The following is a 19657-nucleotide window of genomic DNA, read 5'->3' on the forward strand; positions in this document are numbered from 1 at the left end:
TCTCCTATTACGAAACCTCCTACTGGGTACATATCTCACCAGTGCACGGTCAACAATTCTTTTAAACCCGAGCCATAATTCCTCTACAAACTCCTGCTCTGAGTTAAAACTTCCAAGTTCCTCACTGAGGTATGACACTATTATTTCCCTGTCTAGATTACTTAACATATAAATCTTTCTGCTTGGGACAATTGTCCTTTGTGGTTTGGTAGTCATTGTTGCTATAACTGTCTAATGGTCACTGATACCAGTTTCGATGTGAAATTGCTCAAAGATATCAGATGTGTTTGTTGCACATTCGATAAACATATTTCCATCATGAGTGGGAGTCTGAACCATATGTTCTAGGTAGTTTTCAGAGAAGGCATTTAGTGATGTTTTATGGGATGTCCTGTCACACCCACCGCTAAAAACACTATAATGGATGGTGGACTATTTTAGTCTCCTCTAATGACAACAGTATCATTAGGGAACTTATGCACAAGTGAACTGATGTTTTCTCTCAACTTTTTAGTTACATCAGAAAGAGAATCTGACGGTCGATAGAAGTTTCCTATTATACTTGTTCTATGTTGGTGGACTTGAGTTTATTGTCTACTGAAACAAATACACCACCTTCATTTCCCTATCGTTTCGGTATACACTCCGTGAGCAAGGCGGGTATTCTTAACCCTCTCTTCTAGTCGCTGGAATGACACAAGAATGACCTCGGTGCTTAAACGACACGCACCGTTTGTTCCAACGTGCACCACAATCGGTAGTTGGTTGCACGCTCTTTCATCAATAGTCGCGGGAACAGCCTCTTCAACAAGCTTCAGGGTGTATTCGCACAGTCCGTCATGTTATATCACGCTAGTTCGCGTAGCCCAGTACCGAAAATGAAAGTTAGGTTAGGAGATACCATCCGTGATGCAAAAGTTTGAAATATAGAATCGGAATTGAGGTACTAACAACGATAAACTTTATTAATGGTCAAAGTAAACTATGTAACGAATGTTCTTGGTCAGTTTTGTGTGGTAAACTGTTGAGAAGTGAAACAGTTTAAGACATCAACATCTAGTGACTAGTAAAAATATTTACAAAGCGCATTAAGAAGATAACGATTTAGGAAGACACAAAATCCACTACTGTAACGTGAATGAGCGCGGCGATAATATGTTACCTTACGATGTTAGCAGACGAAGACACCGCCAAAATTTGCTACCGGAGAAACCTTGACCTGACGTGTCGTTATATTTTATATCGCTAATGATTTGTATGAATGCTGTCACTTGAAATGCATTATAGAATATTTTGACGTGATATGACATGACGGCGGGTGTTAATTGGCCTTTGTGCACCTCATTTAAGAAATTAAAAGTAATAAGACTTTCGTCTAGTGATAGAATCATATACTGCGCAGTGACCAATGTCCTATATCTTTTCAGTCGTTTGTTATTTCTTTTATTACTGCGGATGGAAATAGACTGACAACTTTTGAAAATAAAATATAGTTTCCATTATCGATTGTAGGGAAATTCATTTTGCAGAGTTGCACAGATTGCTAACGTAACAGATGACATATGTCAGCTGGGAAGAGTGAAAAATGTTTTGTATCGTTCGTGTATGACATTCTGTTGCTTAAGACAATAATTTAATTAGCGTGTGTTTGGATCATAAAATTTTGTTACCAGATTTGGACGTGATGGCATTACTTTTCCTAATAACGTAATGGTAAAGAGATTTTCTTCCGCCCAACTAGATCGAGGAGTGAAGGCGAATTACAAGTGGAGAACGTACAGTATTGAAAGTTCGTGATTAAATCTACAAATAATTAGTGGAAATGATTTACTATTACTTTCGTGGTGGATGTAATTAAATTGCCATGTCTCACTATGGACAAGATAATGACAAACAAGGTATTTTCTAGTTTCTGACTATGTTTAGTTTCATATTGAAAATTTCAAACAGTGACTTAGTTTTTATGAATAAATTCCAGCATTATAAATTGTGATGCTTAGAAAGTAGATAGTGATATGACCACGTTTCACGTGAGTTGGATATTGTGGCTTCGTGTTATACTAGGATGTAGGGCCTATGTGATATTTACACACCGTTCACAATGCATACGAAAATATGTTTTTCTTGTGACCTTTGGAATAACGTTAATTGCATTTGACGTCTCATAATTTTGGATTATGATGCACCGCTGTTAGATGCCCTTTGCTTCCACGCCCTCTCTCCTCCTTTCTACAAGAAAAAATCTTAGAATTTATATTTTATCTCAGTGGGGGCATAATAAGTATTAGTAATTGTTAACGACACCTTTTGGAAAACTTAATTCTAGCCCCAGTTGGTTAGAAAATTATAAAGTCTTACAGGAAATAGCCCATCTCAAAGGATCATTTTTGTTTCATTCTCCAAATTGACTATTCAGTGTTCACTGAATTCATTGAATATACTTTTGCTCAAGCAGTGTTATGTTTTTCGTTGGTGCTGTTACGAGATATTTTCTTTATTCAGCCAGCTCTCTTATGGATGGGGTTCCTGTTAAAATAAGTGAAAAATACAAGCCACCAAGAAAAATCAACCTACCTGTTGGCTATCAAAATAGAGCACCTCTAGCATCAGTGGATGAAGTGGTGAGCATTTTAGTTTGTACATCAGCATGAAACAGTTGCAAAATATCTGTAAACAGAATACTGATTAACGCATTTTTGAATTTTGTTGCAGTATGACTTCTCTTTAGAAAATACTGTGCTTAGAAAGATTGCAGAATGGAGAAAACTGCAAGAACAACTTGTATCCAGGAGGAGGGAAAACATCAAACAACATAATGCTGAAAAGAAAGACGCAAGTTCAAAGGGAGAAACTGATTGGAATGTCCCAGCAACTGTTTCTACATCAGTGAGTGTTACAGCTAATAGTGCTGATGCTTCCACCTCACATTGCCAACAACAACAACAACAACAGGCTTCACAACAGCAGCAGCAACAACAACAACAGGCTTCACAACAGCAGCAACAACAACAACAACTACTACAACAATATGCATCAATACTTACCCCAGTTCCCATTAGCATGCCCCTCAGTACAACTACCCATCATAAAAATCACTCTCACCACTTCAATCTGTCAGATTTTGAAACAGACACTTCAGACCCTTTTGATACAGTTGAATTAAAGACAATAAATGATATGGAGGAGTTGGCTCATGTTCTTCAGCCAACAATACCAGTAACAAGTACTGTGCCTAATTGTTATACTTTGCCCTACAACTCTTCTCAACACTATGGCATGGTGGTGGAAAGCAATAAGGACTCTGTTATACTACCACATCTGAATGGCCTCACAGGTTATCGAATGATGAGGGATGGGGGTTTCGCAACTTTACCAGTCCAACAGAAGAGTAGTGCTAATGTCAACTACCCTAATTTATGGGGTGACAGTTATAATGAAGCGACAACTAACCAGCGATCCTCCCAGCAGGATGGTGCTGGCTATGGTGCTCTGTCTAAAAGTGTGCCAGATATTATGAAAGAACTTGATAGAGAACTGAAAGAAAAACGAAGAGGACCAACACCACCTACAGTAATGTCAAGCAGACCAGCAAGTCTTGGTTCCACAGGATTAGAGGTTAGTGCCAGTTATCATAGACAGACATATATTTGTGTGTTTTTGGTAAGATAAATTCTATTCATAGTTAAGTTTGTTAATTTTATGTAAATATTTGCATTTTGATATGATTGGTGATCAGATTTTGGATGCACATTGCACTTTGTGAATGCGGGTCTGAGATTTTGTATTCACATTTGTTGGCTTCCCCAACTCTCTCCCAAATTGTTAACTTTCAATCTACCCTATACCTCGGGCTTGGGATCCATAGGTCTCTACAGCATACATTGCAAACATAATATAGATGGCAAAAAGAAGTCATTGTTCTATTCCTGTTTGCCAGTGAATTACGTTACATGCACACGACAGCATCATTACTGTACGTCACAGGATGAAGGTAACACCTGGTGTGTGTTGGATCAGTTGCCACATGTATAATTAAATAAAAATAACCTGAATTTCAGTCATACATGCTTCAAAGCATTTCATCACAGCTGCAGGTAACTGCTTTGTAATTCTCTATTCATGACATGTTCTCGGCTTTGCATGATAGTTTTGTGTTGTTGTATAAGAGCTTCAGCTTTCTTTCAAAACCCTTACCTCATATTACATATACACCAATTTGGTATAATAGAGAGGACACACGTCTCCTTAAGGATATTTTAGCAGACAAAGTGTAGTACATTTATATTGACTCAGAAGGGTATATTTTCTAACATTCAGAGGTTCTTTCTGGCTATTAATCGGGGAACTGAATCTTGCCAGCATGTGTGTAGTATATCCCAAGCAGTTCTGGAACCAGTCGTGGGATCATTCCATGTCACTTCAACTTAAAAAAAAAAAAAAAAAAAATCCTCAGCCACCGTGTCAGATTTAGATGAAACCTAGCATATTTGTGTATTTATTTATTCAGTAATCCATACTATAGATGTGGTCAGGATATACGGTTTCAATTACATTTATACAGTTATAACATTAAACAGACATATGTGATTTAGTCAAAATGTAATTTATTGCACTTAGGTAAATATGCAACCCTAACAAAAATTCCTTTAAGAAGGTGAATAAGATAAAAACATGACTAACAACACATTGTGTACACGAAATTCACACACCCCTCTTCACATTTTTGCAGTTTTACGCTTCAGTTCTACAGTGTGCACCATGCTGTCACTAATCTCCTCTATCTTGTACTCTGGCAGCATCACATTGTAGCACCATGTCTGTCCAAGGTACCTGGAACAAACAAAAAAGAGGAAGCTGCAGTAGGATGATTCAAAATGAGAAAATACATGTATGGAAAATCCAGGATGGGGTAACGGCAATATTATAGGAAGTATAGATTGCTGCTCACCTTGTAGTGGAGATGGTGAGTCACAGACAGGCACAACAAAAAGACTGCTAAACAAGTAAGCTTTCAGCCAAAAAGCCTTCTTCTGAAGTGAGTGTGGGGGGGCGGGTGAGGGGGGTCAAAAGAAGGCTTTTTGGTCAAAAGCTTACTTGGGGTCGACAGAAGCATCCGATCCCACACGTCGGCTTTGACCCGTGACGTAAGGGTGTTGTCGTGTGTGACGTCATGACGGCGCGGAGTTTGGTTTGAGGTGTGGCTGTCTCCAGTTCTGTTTTATCTTATTTTATTTACTTTTCTGATCTGTTCGTTCTATCTTGTGAGATTTTTTTTAAAAATTTAAAAACACTTATTACTTATTTTAATTATGTTTCCTTCAATTTCTGTTTTAGTTTATTATATTTATCTTTCTGATCTGTTCGTTTTATCCCGTGAGATTTTTTTTAAAAAAGACAAATAACACTAATCAGCTACTGAAGCATCTTTATCTTCTATGGGTTGCAGGGGTTACGACCCCTGGGGAGGTGGGTGGGTATTCATGCATGGCTGTCTTCACTTACACATTTTAGCTAGGCAAGGCGTCTAAATTTGTTTATATTTAGTTTGCCCCCCACCCAAAACACCCCATTTCCCGCGCTTGTCTCGTTAGTGTCATTAGGCTTCTTGTGGAAAGTGTGTGTGTTTGTTTTTGTTTCCGCCATATTTATGACGTCATGGGTCAAAGCAGACGGGCGGGATCGGACACTTCCGTATTTCCCTTACTTGAGACTCAACATTTCCACTATATGGCATGTAACAGCCTATTCTTTTCACAATATTGGAAGTACGTGTATTGCATATTTGTGCTTCCTTGTTTACAGATATACAGACAGTTAATGATGTCTTTCTTGTTTGAAGGAGATCCTCTCTGCTGTTAAATTTCCAGATATTCTTTTAGGCTACATAGAGATGATTATACAAAATAACATCTTAAGTTATTTATGAAAACAAATGACTTTTCATTGCATTTGATTCTGAGTGCTAATTTATTGTAAAAAATTTGCCCAACAGTTATGGGACCTTTTTTTGGTGAACTTTAGTCATTTCCTCTGCAGGTAATAATTCTCTCTGTCTCTCATATTGTAATCATACATGTCTCTACTTAACTATGCAGTACTATTTGCTTTCATGTGCATAATTATTGCAAATGTATGTAGTGAAGGGACAGTCATGTTATTAAGTTTTGTGAATTTATTTGTACAAGATGCTGTAACTTATCAAACGAGAAAGCGCTCGTATGTTGATATATTCAATCTTTCGCAACCCAAGGTTACTTCATCAGGAAAGAGGGAAGGAGAGGGAAAGACGAAAGGATGTGGGTTTTAAGGGAGAGGGTAAGGAGTCATTTCAATCCCGGTAGCAGAAAGACTTACCTTATGGGGAAAAAAGGACAGGTATACACTTGCGCGCACACACATATCCATCCGCACATATGCAGACACAGGCAGACATATGTAAATGCAAAGAAGTTGGGCAGAGATGAAACTTCCTGGCAGATTAAAACTGTGTGCCGGACTAAGACTCGAACTCGGGACCTTTGCCTTTCGCGGGCAAGTGCTCTACCAACTGAGCTATCCAAGCACTACTCATGCCCCGTCCTCACAGCTTTACTTCTGCCAGTACCTCGTCTCCTACCTTCCAAACTTAACAGAAGCTCTCCTGCGAACCTTGCAGAACCAGCACTCCTGAAAGAAAGGATATTGTGGAGACATGGCTTAGCCACAGCCTAGGGGATGTTCTTGGGCAGAGATGTCAGTCGAGGAGGAAGTACAGAGGCAAAGATGTGGTTGAATGACAGGTGAGGTACGAGGGGCAGCAACTTGAAATTAGCGGAGGTTGAGGCCTGGTGAGTAACGGGAAGAGAGAATATACTGAAGGGCAAGTTCTCATCTCCGGAGTTCTGATAGGTTGGTGTCAGTGGGAAGTATCCAGATAACCCGGACGGTGTAACACTGTGCCAAGATGTGCTGGCCACGCACCAAGGCATGTTTAGCCACAGGGTGATCCTCATTACCAACAAACACTGTCATTGTTAACAGTGTATTTGCTGTCCTAGACATATTTCTCAATAGGCTAGTGCTTACAATGGAATAATTTGCTGGTATGGTCCTCCCACTTCATGTATTTATCACTGATGACAACCAAAAACTTGATTCTCTACATCTTTGAGAACTGGATTACCTAGTTTGAGGTAAATATTGTCAGTGCGTATAGTTTTATATGCTTGTAGTTCTATGTATGTTGTGTTGTTTGTGTCTACAAACATGTTTTCACTGAAATATTAATAAGCCTACCTCAAATCTCTCTGTTTTCATTTTATAGCATTTCATAGTTATGAAGTTTTGACATTGTTACCTCCACGATGGTGCAAAATTATACTTGTTGATTTCTTAAAAAATAAATTTCAATTTTTTCACTTGTCCAATTTATGCAAAATTAGATGGTTTGGCCTATATATTCTAAAGCACGTAATACCTTTAAACAGACCTCCCCCCCCATCCCCCCAGGGGTCTCGACGCACTTTGACAGGTTCTTGCTTGTCAGCCTTTGCAACATCTTTTCCCTTCCATGCTACATGTCTGTCCTCCTGCGAAATCCAAACATATCTGCCGGATCAGGGTGTCATTGCTGTCCATTGGGTGATAAAAACGATAGATGCACCTTAGTCCCCACACTCACACTTTTTCTCATCTTTTGTAGTTTGGTGCTTCCGTACAAGAGCAAAGCAGGCTATGAAGTTATCACAGTCAAACCATACATTCCAAACCTGATGCGCTGCTACCAGTGTTATCATTTCAACAACGCTCTTAATGTCTTGTTGACACCCGGCCAAATGTGTAACCTGTGGTAGGGATGCCCTCGAGGGTGGTTGTCCACCTCCTTCTCTCAGCTGTATCAACTACAATGGTGACTATGCTGTCTCCTCTCAAGATTATCCAGTGTATCTCGATGAGAGGGCTGTCCAGGAGATCCAGGTAAAGGAAAAAGTTCCTTACCTGGTCGCTTGCAAGTTATTGGCTATCGCAAACCCTGCGATGTACCATGTGGCACTTATAGTAGCCTACTGTTCTTGCTACATTTCACTTCATGAAGGACATGGCCACGCAGACATGCAACCTCAAATTCAGCTCTGAGGTTGTGAAATTGCCCAGTGTCATCATAGCTTCGCCGTCCCCTCGTCCAGCTGTGCAACAAACCTTCAAACTCGCCTCATGTGGTGAAGTCAGCAACTACGCAACTGGCAGGCCGGAAAGGATAGAAGGAATACTCCTGTTAAGACTTCCTACATCCCTCCAGCCAACCGACACCTGAGTCTTCCTGTACTATCCAGAAAGGCTTAAAGAAATCAATAAAAGGCAAATGGTCTTCTCCTTTACCGACCCGAAGATCCTCTTCGATGGCATCGCCACGTGAAACCTTCGCCCGGCTGGTCTCCATGTTGTTGGTGCACACCACCAACCGTTTTTCTGTGCAGGACTCTGCAGGCCAACAGTACAAGAAAGCCGATGCATCTGTGGACCTCATGGAGCAGGATCCTCCTGCCTCTGTGCCCTGTAGCAGCGAGTCTTCACAGGCTGGCGCTCTGCAGCCGCCGAGGTGACACCTCTTCATTTTGTTCCTCATGGCTCTCCTCCAGTGGAATGTTCACAGCCTTTGATCCAACAAAGAGTATTTATGGTTGCTTTTAGAATTCCAGTGTCTACTTCTACTCTGCCTTCAGGAAATGAAATTGTACCCTCAAGACCTCTTTGATCTTTTGCATTTCTTCCCAGTCTGTTTTGACCTTCCCCCCAAGGTCGGCATTCCATCTCATGGGGGAGTCACGCTGCTCATACAGGATGATAATCACAGTCAACCCATCTCCCTGACTACCCGTCTTCGAGCTGTTGCAGTTTGCATCTTTCTTCCTCACTTGACCTTCTCCCTTTGTACCATTTATGTCCCTCTGTCATTTGCCGTCACCAGGACAAACTTCCTGTATCTTACTGGACAGCTACCTGACCTGTTTCTGTTGCTCAGTAACTTTATTGCGCACCATCACCTTTGGGGTTTTCCCAGAACCTGTCAGAGAGGTGCCCTCTTGGCTGACCTTCTTAATCAATTTAACTTCTTTTGCCTTAACATAGGAGCACCCACATTCCTTTCAGATTCCTTGCACACCTGTTTCCATTTGGACCTATCCTTCCGCACTGCCCAGCTTGCCCATCATCTCAAGTGGTCCGTTCTCTCTGACACCTACTCAAGCAACCATTTCCCGTCCACCTACTGACTCCTACCCCACCTCGTGCACTCCCAAATGGCACCTTACTAAGGCTGACGGGCAGATTGACTCCTCCTTCTCTCCCCAGTTGTGATGACCAGGTGGAATATCTTACAAATGTTATCCTTACTGCCGCAGAATGTTCCATTTTCGCACATGCTCTTTACCACGCCCTGTCCCAGTCCCTTGGCGGTCTGTAGTATGTTGTGTCACAATTCGTGTGTGGTGATTGCTCTCTGCATTTTTAACAGTCATCCTACGATGGAAAACTGTGTTCATTATAAACAGATGCGTGTACAGTGTCATCGGATTATTTGGGATAGCAAAAAAGCTAGCTGGATTTCATTCTCTAGTTCTTTTAACAGTTCCATCCCAACGTCTGTCTTGTGAGCCAAACTCCAACAGCTCTCTGGTACTGCGAGCCATTTCCCAATTTCCAGCCTGACAGTAGCAGACGATTTCATCACTGACCCTATTGCTATCTCCAGCACCTTGGGCTACTTTTTTGCAGAAATTTCGAGCTCTTCCCATTATCACCCTGCCTTCCTCCATTGGAAATGAGCGGTGGAGGCTCGGCTCGGGTGATACCCTTCCCTTCTCAGAAGGTGAGTGTTACAATGCTGCCTTTACTATGAGGGAGCTAGATAATCCTCTGACGTCATCCTGATCCTCCACTACAGGGCCACACGCTGCTCACATTCAGATGTTGCACCACCTTTCTCTTGTGGACAAGCACTTTGTGATTAATACGTACAGCAGAGGGAACGTTTCCCAGATGCTGGCGTGAAACCACTATCATACCCATACTAAGCCTGGTATGGACAAACACCTTCCTTCTAGCTACCGCCACATCTCTCTCGCCAGCTGTGCTTGCAAGGTGATGGAATGTATGATTCATGCCCAACTGGTATGGTGGCTTGGGTCTCGCAATTTACTGTTGAATGCAGTGTGGATTTGGAGTGCGCTGTTCTGTAGTTGACCATCTCTTCACTTTGTCCACGTATGTCATTAATGGTTTTCTGCAGAAATCCCAGACTGTGGCCGTCTTTTTCGATTTGGAGAAAGCCTGTGACACCTGCTGGAGGAATGGTATTCTCCGTACTCTCTACACATGAGGCTTCCGTGGTTGCCTGTACCATTTCCTTGAGGAATTTTTAAAAGATAGAGTTTCCAAGGCCAGTGTGGGTTCTGCCTTGTCGGACACCTTTATTCAGGAAAACGGTGTGCCTCAGGGTTCTGTCCTGAGCATTGTCCCCTTTGCTATCACCATTAACCCTATAATGGTCTGTCTCCTGCCAGGCATCTCAGACTCCCCTTTGTTGATGATTTTGCCATCTATTGCAGTTTTCCACAGACCTGTATCATTGAGCGCCATTTTCAGCGATATCTCGATCATCTTTACTCGTGGAGTATCGACAGTGACTTTTGTTTTTCCACTTACAAAATCGTTTGTATGAATTTTTGGTGGTGCTATTGGTTTCTCCCACTATCTTTACATCTTGGGCCTGTTGCTATTACGTTCGTTGAAACTATGAAATTCCTGGGGCTCATGCTCAATAGGAAACACCCTTGGTCTTCCCACGTGTCTTACCTGGCAGCTCACTGTGTGCAGTCCCTCAATGTCCTACGTGCCCTTCATGGGGTGCAGATTGAACCACCCTCCTCCGTTTGTACTGGTCCCTTGTCTGTCCGAAACTAGACTGTGTGCTTTGTTTATGCATCTGCACATCCGTCCCTTGTATGCTGTCTCAATATTATCCATCATCGTGGCATCCATTTGGCCACTGGCACGTTTTACACTAGGCCAGTCGAGAGTCTTCTGTATGCAGGAGCTGCTGAATTACCACTGTCCTACCCCTGTGACTTCACCTTGCCAGGTATGCATGCCGTTTGTCTGCCATGCATGGCCAGCCATCCTGTGCTGCCTCCTTCAATGACTCTGGTGATCACCAGTATGGGGTGCGTCCCTCTTCTCTGTTCCTTCCTGGAGTTCGCTTTTGGCTCTTGCTCTGGCAGCTTAACTTCACGCTGCCTCCAACTTTCCTGATGGGTGTGAACAATTTACCACCTTTGCTTCGTGCGGCAGTCCGTGTTCGCCTTGGCCTTCATTTGCTTCCTAAGGATACTACTCTAGCCTCGCTCTATCGCCTTCAGTTTCACAAACTTCACATTGATCTTTGAGATAGTACCTTTGTGTGCATGGATGGCTCTTGGACTGGTTGCGGTGTCAGGTGTGCCTTCATAATTGGCTCCCAGCACACTGCTCAGTATTTACAGCAGAGCTCTTCGCCCTGTATCAGGCCCAGGAGCACGTCCGGCAACATAGGCTTCTCAGTTGTGTCATCTGCTAAGACTCACTTAGCACCCTTCAAAGTCTATGTGTGCTGTACATCGCCTATCCCTTAGTACAATGAGTTGAGGAAAACTGCCACTTGCTCACTCTTGATGCAGCCACTGTGATGTTTATGTGAGTTCCTGGTCATGTCGGTCTGCCAGGAAACGAGGCTGTTGACGTTGCTGCCAAGGCTACATTCGTCGTACCTCAGCTCGCTAGTTCTTATATTCCCTCTGATGATCTCTGTGTTGCCGTTTGTCAGGAGGTGGTTCAAAGATGATGTAACTTACCAAACGAAAGTGCTGGCATGTTGATAGACACACAAACATACACACAAAATTCAAGCTCAGAAAGACTTACCTTAGGGGGGGGGAAAAAGGACAGGTATACACTCGCGCACGCGGGCACACACACATATCCATCCGCACATACACAGACACAATCAGACATTTTTAAGGGCAAAGAGTCAGTCCGGGGTATGTCATCTTCTTCTGTTGACCTTGAGGATAAGTTTGGAGCTGGGTGGTAGTGATACTCCTTGTTTCCATCACTCTCCATAAAAGCGTCAATGTGGTTCAGGGAATCACTTTCCTTCACGATCTCCTCTTACAGTCTGACGGCGAGCTCTGCACCAATTTAGAAAAGTGTGGTGTTCATTTCATCCGGCACGTTTACGGGAGACCCAAAGACAACAGGGTTGCTACCGGTGCCTTCATCTTGGCCTTTCAGGGTGATTCATTGCCTGAAAAGGCACCCCCTATGCGGTGCTTTAAGTTTGGGCACGTGTCTTCCCGCTGCACTTCCAGTGCCACATGTCAAGACTGTGGACGACCACTGCACCCAGACACGCCATGTGCACCACCTCCCACTTGCATCGACTGTGGAGAGCACCACTATCCCTACTCGCCAGACTGCCTAGTACTCCAAAAGGAGCGGAAAATTATGGAGTAAAAGAAAAAGACCCTGGACTGGTTGACTTACACAGAGGCTAAACTTAAATTTGAAAGATTACACCCGATTTGATTGACATTGACATATGCTGCAGCTACACCATCATCACCGTCCCAAGTGGCAGCGGTTCCTCACTCTGTGCCATGAACAGTGGGCCCTCTGGGCCACCAGAATACATCCGCCTCCATTGCTCCCAAAGCATATTTTTCAGGAGCAAGGCCCCCCCCCCCAACCCCCAAATGAAGGGGATATCGGGCTCCCCCCCCCCCCCCCCCCCCCCCCCCGCCTCCGCTGGAGAAGCAACGACCTCCTCTGGCTCCTCTCATGTGGAAGGGGTCCTTTGGGGACCTCTCTCCCAAGGTCTCCACTAATGCCATGGTGGACACTCACCAGTGACTCAAGGAGCCAAAAGCTGCTGGACAGAGAGATTCATGGACTTCCTCCATGCGTGAAGCTGCTTCGGAGAAGTCTTCCCAGCAAGCCTCCAAAGAGAAGCGAGAGAGCAAGCAAACTAAGAAGAAGTCGTCTGCTAAGAAACAGGACCCTCTGGTGGCCCCAACACCACCACTTCTGCATCTGAGGATGCGGTCAAGATTTTAGTGTCCCCTGCAGACCTTGATATTGCTGATGCCTCTTCCACCATAGAAATGGGTACAAATACTCAACTGCTGGCAGCAGCAGGTGTCCTTGAGGCATAACCTGCCTCCTTGTGTGCTTCATACCTTTCCAGCCTCACGATAACGTCGTCCTCCAGTGGAATTGCGGTGGTTTTTTTCGCTACCTGGCTGAGCTACAGCAATTCTTAAGCTTTACACATGCTTTCTGTATTACCCTTCAGGAAACCTGGTTCCTGGAAATGCTGATCCCTGCCCTCCATGGCTATAGGGGATATTATAAGAACCGTAGGGACTATAATAGTGTCAAGTGGAGTCTGTGTCCATGTCCATGTCCTGAACTCAGTATGCAGTGAACCTATGCCCCTTCAAACCCCTTTTGAAGCTGTGGCTGTCAGGATAAGGATGACATAGGAAATAATTCTCTGCAACGTATGTCTTCCTCCAGGTGGTGCAGTACCCCTGAACGCATTGGCTGCACCATTTGCTCAACTCCCTAAACTTTTCCTACTTTTGGAAGATTTTAACACTCATAACCCCTTGTGGGGTGGCAACGTGCTTACTGGTCGAGGCAGAGATGTCAAAAATTTACTGTCACAACTCAACCTGTGCCTCTTAAATACAGGTGGCACATGACACATATTTGGCCATTGATCTCTCAGTTTGCAGTCCTGGCCTTCTCCCGTCTATCCACTGGTGAGCACATGACGACACTGTGTGGTAGTGACCACTTTCCCATCTTCTTGTCACTGCCCTGGCATTAGGCCCACAGACACCTGCCCAGATGAGCTTTAAACAAGGGGGGCTGGGAAGCCTCCACCTCTGCTGTCACCATTGAATCTGCCCCACATAGTAACATCAATGTGGTAGTTGAGCAGGTAACTACAACAATCGTTTCTGCAGCGGAAAACGCGATCCCTCGTTCTTTAGGGTGCCATCGGTGAAAGACAGTCCGTTGGTGGTTGCCAGAAGTCGCTGAAGCAATTCAGAAGCATCGGTGAGCTCTACAGCGGCATAAGTGGCACCCTTCCCTGGAAAACCTTGTCGTTTTTAAATGGCTCCATCCCCATGTTCACCAGCTCATCAAACAATGTAAACAGGAGTGTTAGGAGAGATACGTCTCGGCCATTGGGTGCCATACGTCACCTTCCCAAGTCAGGGCAAAGATCAAATGAGTTTTTGGGTACCAGACCCCAACTGGTGTTCCTGCTGTTAAATGGTGTGTTATCTGCCGATGCAAACGAGATTGCGAGCACTTTGCTGAGCACTATGCTCGCACCTCTGTATTGGAGAATTACCCCCCCCCCCCCCCCCCCCCCCCCGCCTTTCGTACTCTCAAGTGGCAGATGGAAGGGATAGTCCTCTCATTCACTACATGCCACAGTGAACCCTATAATGCCCCATTTACAGAGTGGGAGCTCCTCAGTGCCCTTGCACATTGCCCCGGCACAGCTCCTGGGCCTGATCAGATCCACAGCCAGATGATTAAACATCTTTCATCTGACTACAAGCAACATCTCCTCGTCATCTTCAACTGGATCTGGTGCTATGCCATCTTTCCATCGCAGTGGCGGGAGAGCACCATCATTCTGGTGCTCAGACCTGGCAACAACCCACTTGATGTGGACAGGTATCGGCCCATCAGCCTCACCAACGTTCTTTGTAAGCTGCTGGAACGTACGGTGTGTTGGCGGTTGGGTTGGGTCCTGGAGTCACATGGCCTGCTGACTCCATGCCAGGGTAGTTTCTGCCATGGTCGCTCTACCACTGATAATCTTGTCTCCCTAGAGTCTGTCATCCGAACAGCCTTTTCCAGACTCCAACACCTTGTTGTCATCTATTTTGATTCATGAAAAGTGTATGACACCACCTGGCGACATCATATCCTTGCCACATTATACGAGTGGGGTCTCCGAGGCCTGCTCCCAATTTTTATCCAGTATTACCTGTCGCTTTGTACTTTCCGTGTCAAAGTTGGTGCCTCCCATAATTCCCCCCATATCCAGGAGAATGGTGTCCTGCGGGGCTCTGTATTGAGTATCTCTATTTTTAGTGGCCATTAACGGTCTAGCAGCAACTGTAGGTCCGTCCATCTCACCCTCTCTGTACGTAGATGACTTCTGCATTTCATACTGCACCACCAGTACTGGTGTTGCTGAGCAGCGCCTACAGGGAGCCACCCGCAAGGCGCAGTCATGGGCTCTAGCCCAAGTCTTCCAGTTTTCGGCTGCAAAGTCATGTGTTATGCACTTCCGTTGACATCGTACCATTCATCTGGAACTAGAAACTTACCTAACTGATGATCCTCTCATTGTAGTGGAGACATTGATTTTTAGGAATGGTTTTCGATGCCTGATAGACTTGGCTTCCTCACCTTTGTCAGCTTAAGCGGAAGTTCTGGCAGCAGTTCAGTGCCCTCTGCTGTCTGCGCAACACCAACTCTACACTGCTGCATCTCTACAGAGCCCTTGTTCAATCCCACCTTGACTATGGGAATCTGGTTTATGGTTCTGTGGCACCGTCAGCATTGCACTTACTCGACCCAGTGCACCACTGTGGCGTTCGACTAGTGACGGGAGCTTTTAGGACGAGCCCAGTGACCTGCGTCCTGGTGGAGGCTGGAGTCCATCCATAGCAGGTCAGACGTGCACAACTGCTCACTAGTTACATTGCACACGTTTGTAATTCTCCTGCGCATCCGAATTACCATCTCCTTTTACCACCCATGGCAGTTCATCTCCTGCATCGGTGGCCAGGTCAGGACTTACAATTGCAGTTCATGTCCGATCCCTTCTATTTGAACTGTAGTCCTTGCCTTTACCACCTATACTCGAGGTCTGTTTGCATACACCTCCATGGTGTACACTTAGGCTGCAGCTTCGTCTGGACCTTTCACATGGCCCAAAGGACTCTGTTCACCCCGCGGCTCTCCAATGTCACTTCCTCTCGATTCTTGATATGTACCCGGACCATGAAGTGGTTTGCCCCGACAGCTCGATGGCTGATGGTCACGTCGGCTTTGCGTATGTCCATGGAGGACATACTGAACAGCATTCCTTGCCTGATGGCTGCAGTGTTTTCACTGCAAAGCTAGTGGCTGTATCTCGTACTCTTGAGCACATCTGTTCATGGCCTGGGGAGACATTTCTTCTGTGTACTGACTCCTTGAGCAGCCTACAAGCTATCGACAAGTGCTACCATCGTCTTCCTTTAGTAGCGACTACCCAGGAGTCCATCTATGCCCTTGAACAGCCCAGTCATTCAGTGGTGTGTGTGTGTGTGTGTGTGTGTCCCAGGATATGTCACTGACAAGCTTGCCAAACAGACTATTCGGAAACTGCTTATGGAGATCGGCATTCCAATAACTGACCTGCATTCATTTTTACGCTGCCAGGTTATTTGGCTTTGGGAGACAGAATGGCATAGTCTCAGTACACATGACGACCTGCGTGCCATTAACAAATGTGTGGCAGCCCTCCATGCGGGCCTCTCCCAGGGACTCTGTGGTTCTCTGCTGGCTCCGCATTGGCCATGCTTGGGCGACCCATGGCTACCTCCTGTGCCATGAAGACCTGCCTCAGTGTCGATGCAGCACCTGGTTGACAGTGGCTCATATTCTGGTGCACTGTCCCACTCTGACTGCCCTGCGATGAAATCTTCAGTTACCGGACTTGTTGCCGCTAATTTTATCTAACAATGCCTCATCGGCTAATTTTGTTTTACATTTTATTCGCGAAGGTGGGTTTTATCATTTGATCTAAGTTTTAGCGCATGTTATTTGTCACTTTGTGTCCCCCACCCTAATGCTTTTAGGGTGGAGGTTTTAATGTGTCGCAGAGTGGCTGGCTTCTCCTTTTTATTCTGATGGTCAGACAGCTATGGTAATCTGTTTTGTCGTTTTAATCTTTTCTACCTGTTTCTTGCGTTTCTGTGGTTTTCTTCTCCCCTTTTGTGTATTTAAGTGTTTGTTGCCCTTCTGTCATTCTTGTGGTTTTTCCTTTCTCTCTGTTTTGTGTTGTCAGACTCACTTGTTTTAATCTCACCCTTGTGGCATTGTTTTATTCGGAACAAGGGACTGATGACCTAGCTGTTTGGTCCCTTCCCCCCTCTTTTAAACCAACCAACCAATCTATTCTTTTCTTGTGTAAACTGTTTTATCATTTTTGTTTCACTTCTGCATGCGTAAACCCCAGGCAAATATTTTCAGAAAAAGCTTCATAACACTCAAATCTATATTCGATGTTAACGAATTTCTCTTCTTCAGAAACGCTTTTCTTGCCATGGCCAGTCTACGCTTTATATCTACCTACCTCAGCCACCATCAGTTATTTTGCTTCCAAAATAGTAAAACTCATCTACAACTTTAAGTATCTCGTTTCCTAAACTAATTCCCTCACATCACATGATTTAATTTGACTACACTCCATTACCCGTGTTTTGCTTTCATTGATACTCATCTTACAGCCCCCTTTCAGGACATTGTCCATTCTGTTCAATTGCTCTTCCCAGTCCTTTTCTGTGTCTCATAGAATTACAGTGTCATCAGCAAAGCTCGACGTTTTTATTTCTTCTCTCTGAACTTTACTTCCTTCTTCAAATTTTTCTTTGGTTTCCTTTACTGCTTGTTCAGTGGACTGATTGATTGATGTCGGGGATAGGCTACAACCCTTTCTCAGTCCCATCTCTATTATTACTTTCCTTTCACACCCTCTGACTCTCATAACTGGCATATATGGTTTCTTTACAAGTTGTAACTAGCCTTTCATTCTTTTATTTCACCCCTGCTCCCTTCAGAACTTCAAAGTGAATATTCCAGTCAACATTGTCAAAATGTTTCTCTAAGTCTACAAAAGCTATAAATATAGCTTTGCCTTTCTTTAACCTATCTTCTAAGAAAAGTCATAGGGTCAATATTGCCTTGCATATTCCTACATTTCTCCGAAATCTAAATTCATATTCTCCGAGGTTGGCTTCTACAAGTTTTTCCATGCCTCTGTAAAGAATTCGTCTTAGTATTGCAACTGTGTCTTATTAAAGTAATAATTCAGTGTCATTCACACTCGATGGCGCCTGCTTTCTTTGGAACTGGAATTATTACATTCTTCTAGAAGTCTGAGAATATTTCACCCATTTCGTACATCTTGCCAGTAGATGGAATAGTTTTGTCGTGGCTGGCTCTCCCATGGCTGTCAGTAGTTCTTACAGAATGTTGTGTACTCCAAGGGCCTTGTTTTGACTTGAGTCTTCAGTGCTGTGTCAAGTTTTTCTCGCAATATCATATCTCTCATCTGATTCCTCTTCCATTTCTAAAATGTTGGCTTCAAGTTCATCTTCCTTTTATAGACTCGCCACCATATACACTCCGTCCACCTTTCAGCTTCTCTTCTTTGCCTAGTACTTGTTTCCCATCTGAGCTCTTGATATTTGTACAGCTGCTTCTCTTTTTTCCAAAGCTCGCTTTAATTTTCATGAAGGCAGCATCTATATTTTCCCCAGTAAAATGTGCTTCTAAATCCTTATGTTTTGGCCATTCCTGCTTACCTGTTTTTCACTTTTTGCCACACTTGTTTTTTAGACGTTAGTGTTGGTTTCCATCTGCTCCATTAGGTGGATTCTTATATTTTCTCCTTTCATGAATTAAATTCAATATCTCCTGTGACATCCAAGAATTAACTGGCAGCATTGAGTGAACATTTTTTGTGTAGTGATGTCTCAGTTTCTTTAAAAAGTGATAGTGAGGTTTGTAAAATTTGCGTGAAGAAGGTCAAAAGAGGTATCCTGTGTGGCGGCTGCAAGTACTGGTACCAAAATAAATGTGTCTAAGTCAATTTGAAATATATAAAAGACGAACATGACTTGACATGCCGACAGTGCTTTGTAAGTGCCGCGGAAAACGAAATAATGAACACGCTAAAGACAAAAGAAAAAATAATAAATATAGTAACAGACGATTTTAGTGTCAATCAGTACAAAATATCAAGAACTTCTGAGGAAATATCAAGAGCTGCAAACTAAATGTAAAGCAGTGTATCGGAATTATCGCCTAACTCAAGACAACGCCATTGTTAATAGTCATTCCACGCAGAAAATGTGGCGTGTGCCAAAAAAACAAACAAACAAGAACTACATGTAAGTACAGCCCCAGTGATACCATTATCAAACACATTCTCAGCACTAGTAGCGGATTGTGGTAACACAACAGACATAAACGAACCAGAAAGTAATCACAAAACTCCCGCTAAAGAACCAAAAAAGAACTTGCCAACCTTAAGATGCACCAAAGGGCTCCTTCTGTTTGCCGACAGTCATGGAAAAGATCTAGCTAAATTTTTTCGCGAAAGTATCCTTTCAAAGCATTCAGTTTTCACGAAAATCAAACCTGGTGCAATGTTAAATGCAGTGGTGGAGAATATTACAACAGAAACAAGTCAATTGAACAAAGACGCTCACATTGTGATTGTTGGCGATGGCAAAGACGTAAACAAAAACGAAAGCAAGACAGCCCTGCGATGCTT

The 19657-nt window shown here is 43.8% G+C and overlaps 1 protein-coding gene across 2 annotated transcripts in view; it reads left to right on the forward strand.

Moving 5' to 3' along the window:
• Positions 1-1574: 1574 nt before the first annotated feature.
• Positions 1575-19657, forward strand: part of LOC124622275 (probable basic-leucine zipper transcription factor Q) — a 92061-nt gene continuing 73978 nt past the window's right edge. The window contains exons 1-3 of one of the 2 annotated variants that reach the window (XM_047147941.1): positions 1575-1898; positions 2503-2621; positions 2713-3615. In XM_047147941.1, coding sequence (XP_047003897.1) covers positions 1865-1898; positions 2503-2621; positions 2713-3615 — 1056 coding nt within the window. In that variant the 5' untranslated portion in view covers positions 1575-1864. The remainder of the gene's footprint in view (positions 1899-2502; positions 2622-2712; positions 3616-19657) is intronic. The other variant, XM_047147942.1, reaches the window with a different exon arrangement.

The sequence above is a fragment of the Schistocerca americana genome, chromosome 7 (assembly GCF_021461395.2).
Source record: "Schistocerca americana isolate TAMUIC-IGC-003095 chromosome 7, iqSchAmer2.1, whole genome shotgun sequence".
In the NCBI taxonomy this organism is placed as follows: domain Eukaryota; kingdom Metazoa; phylum Arthropoda; class Insecta; order Orthoptera; family Acrididae; genus Schistocerca; species Schistocerca americana.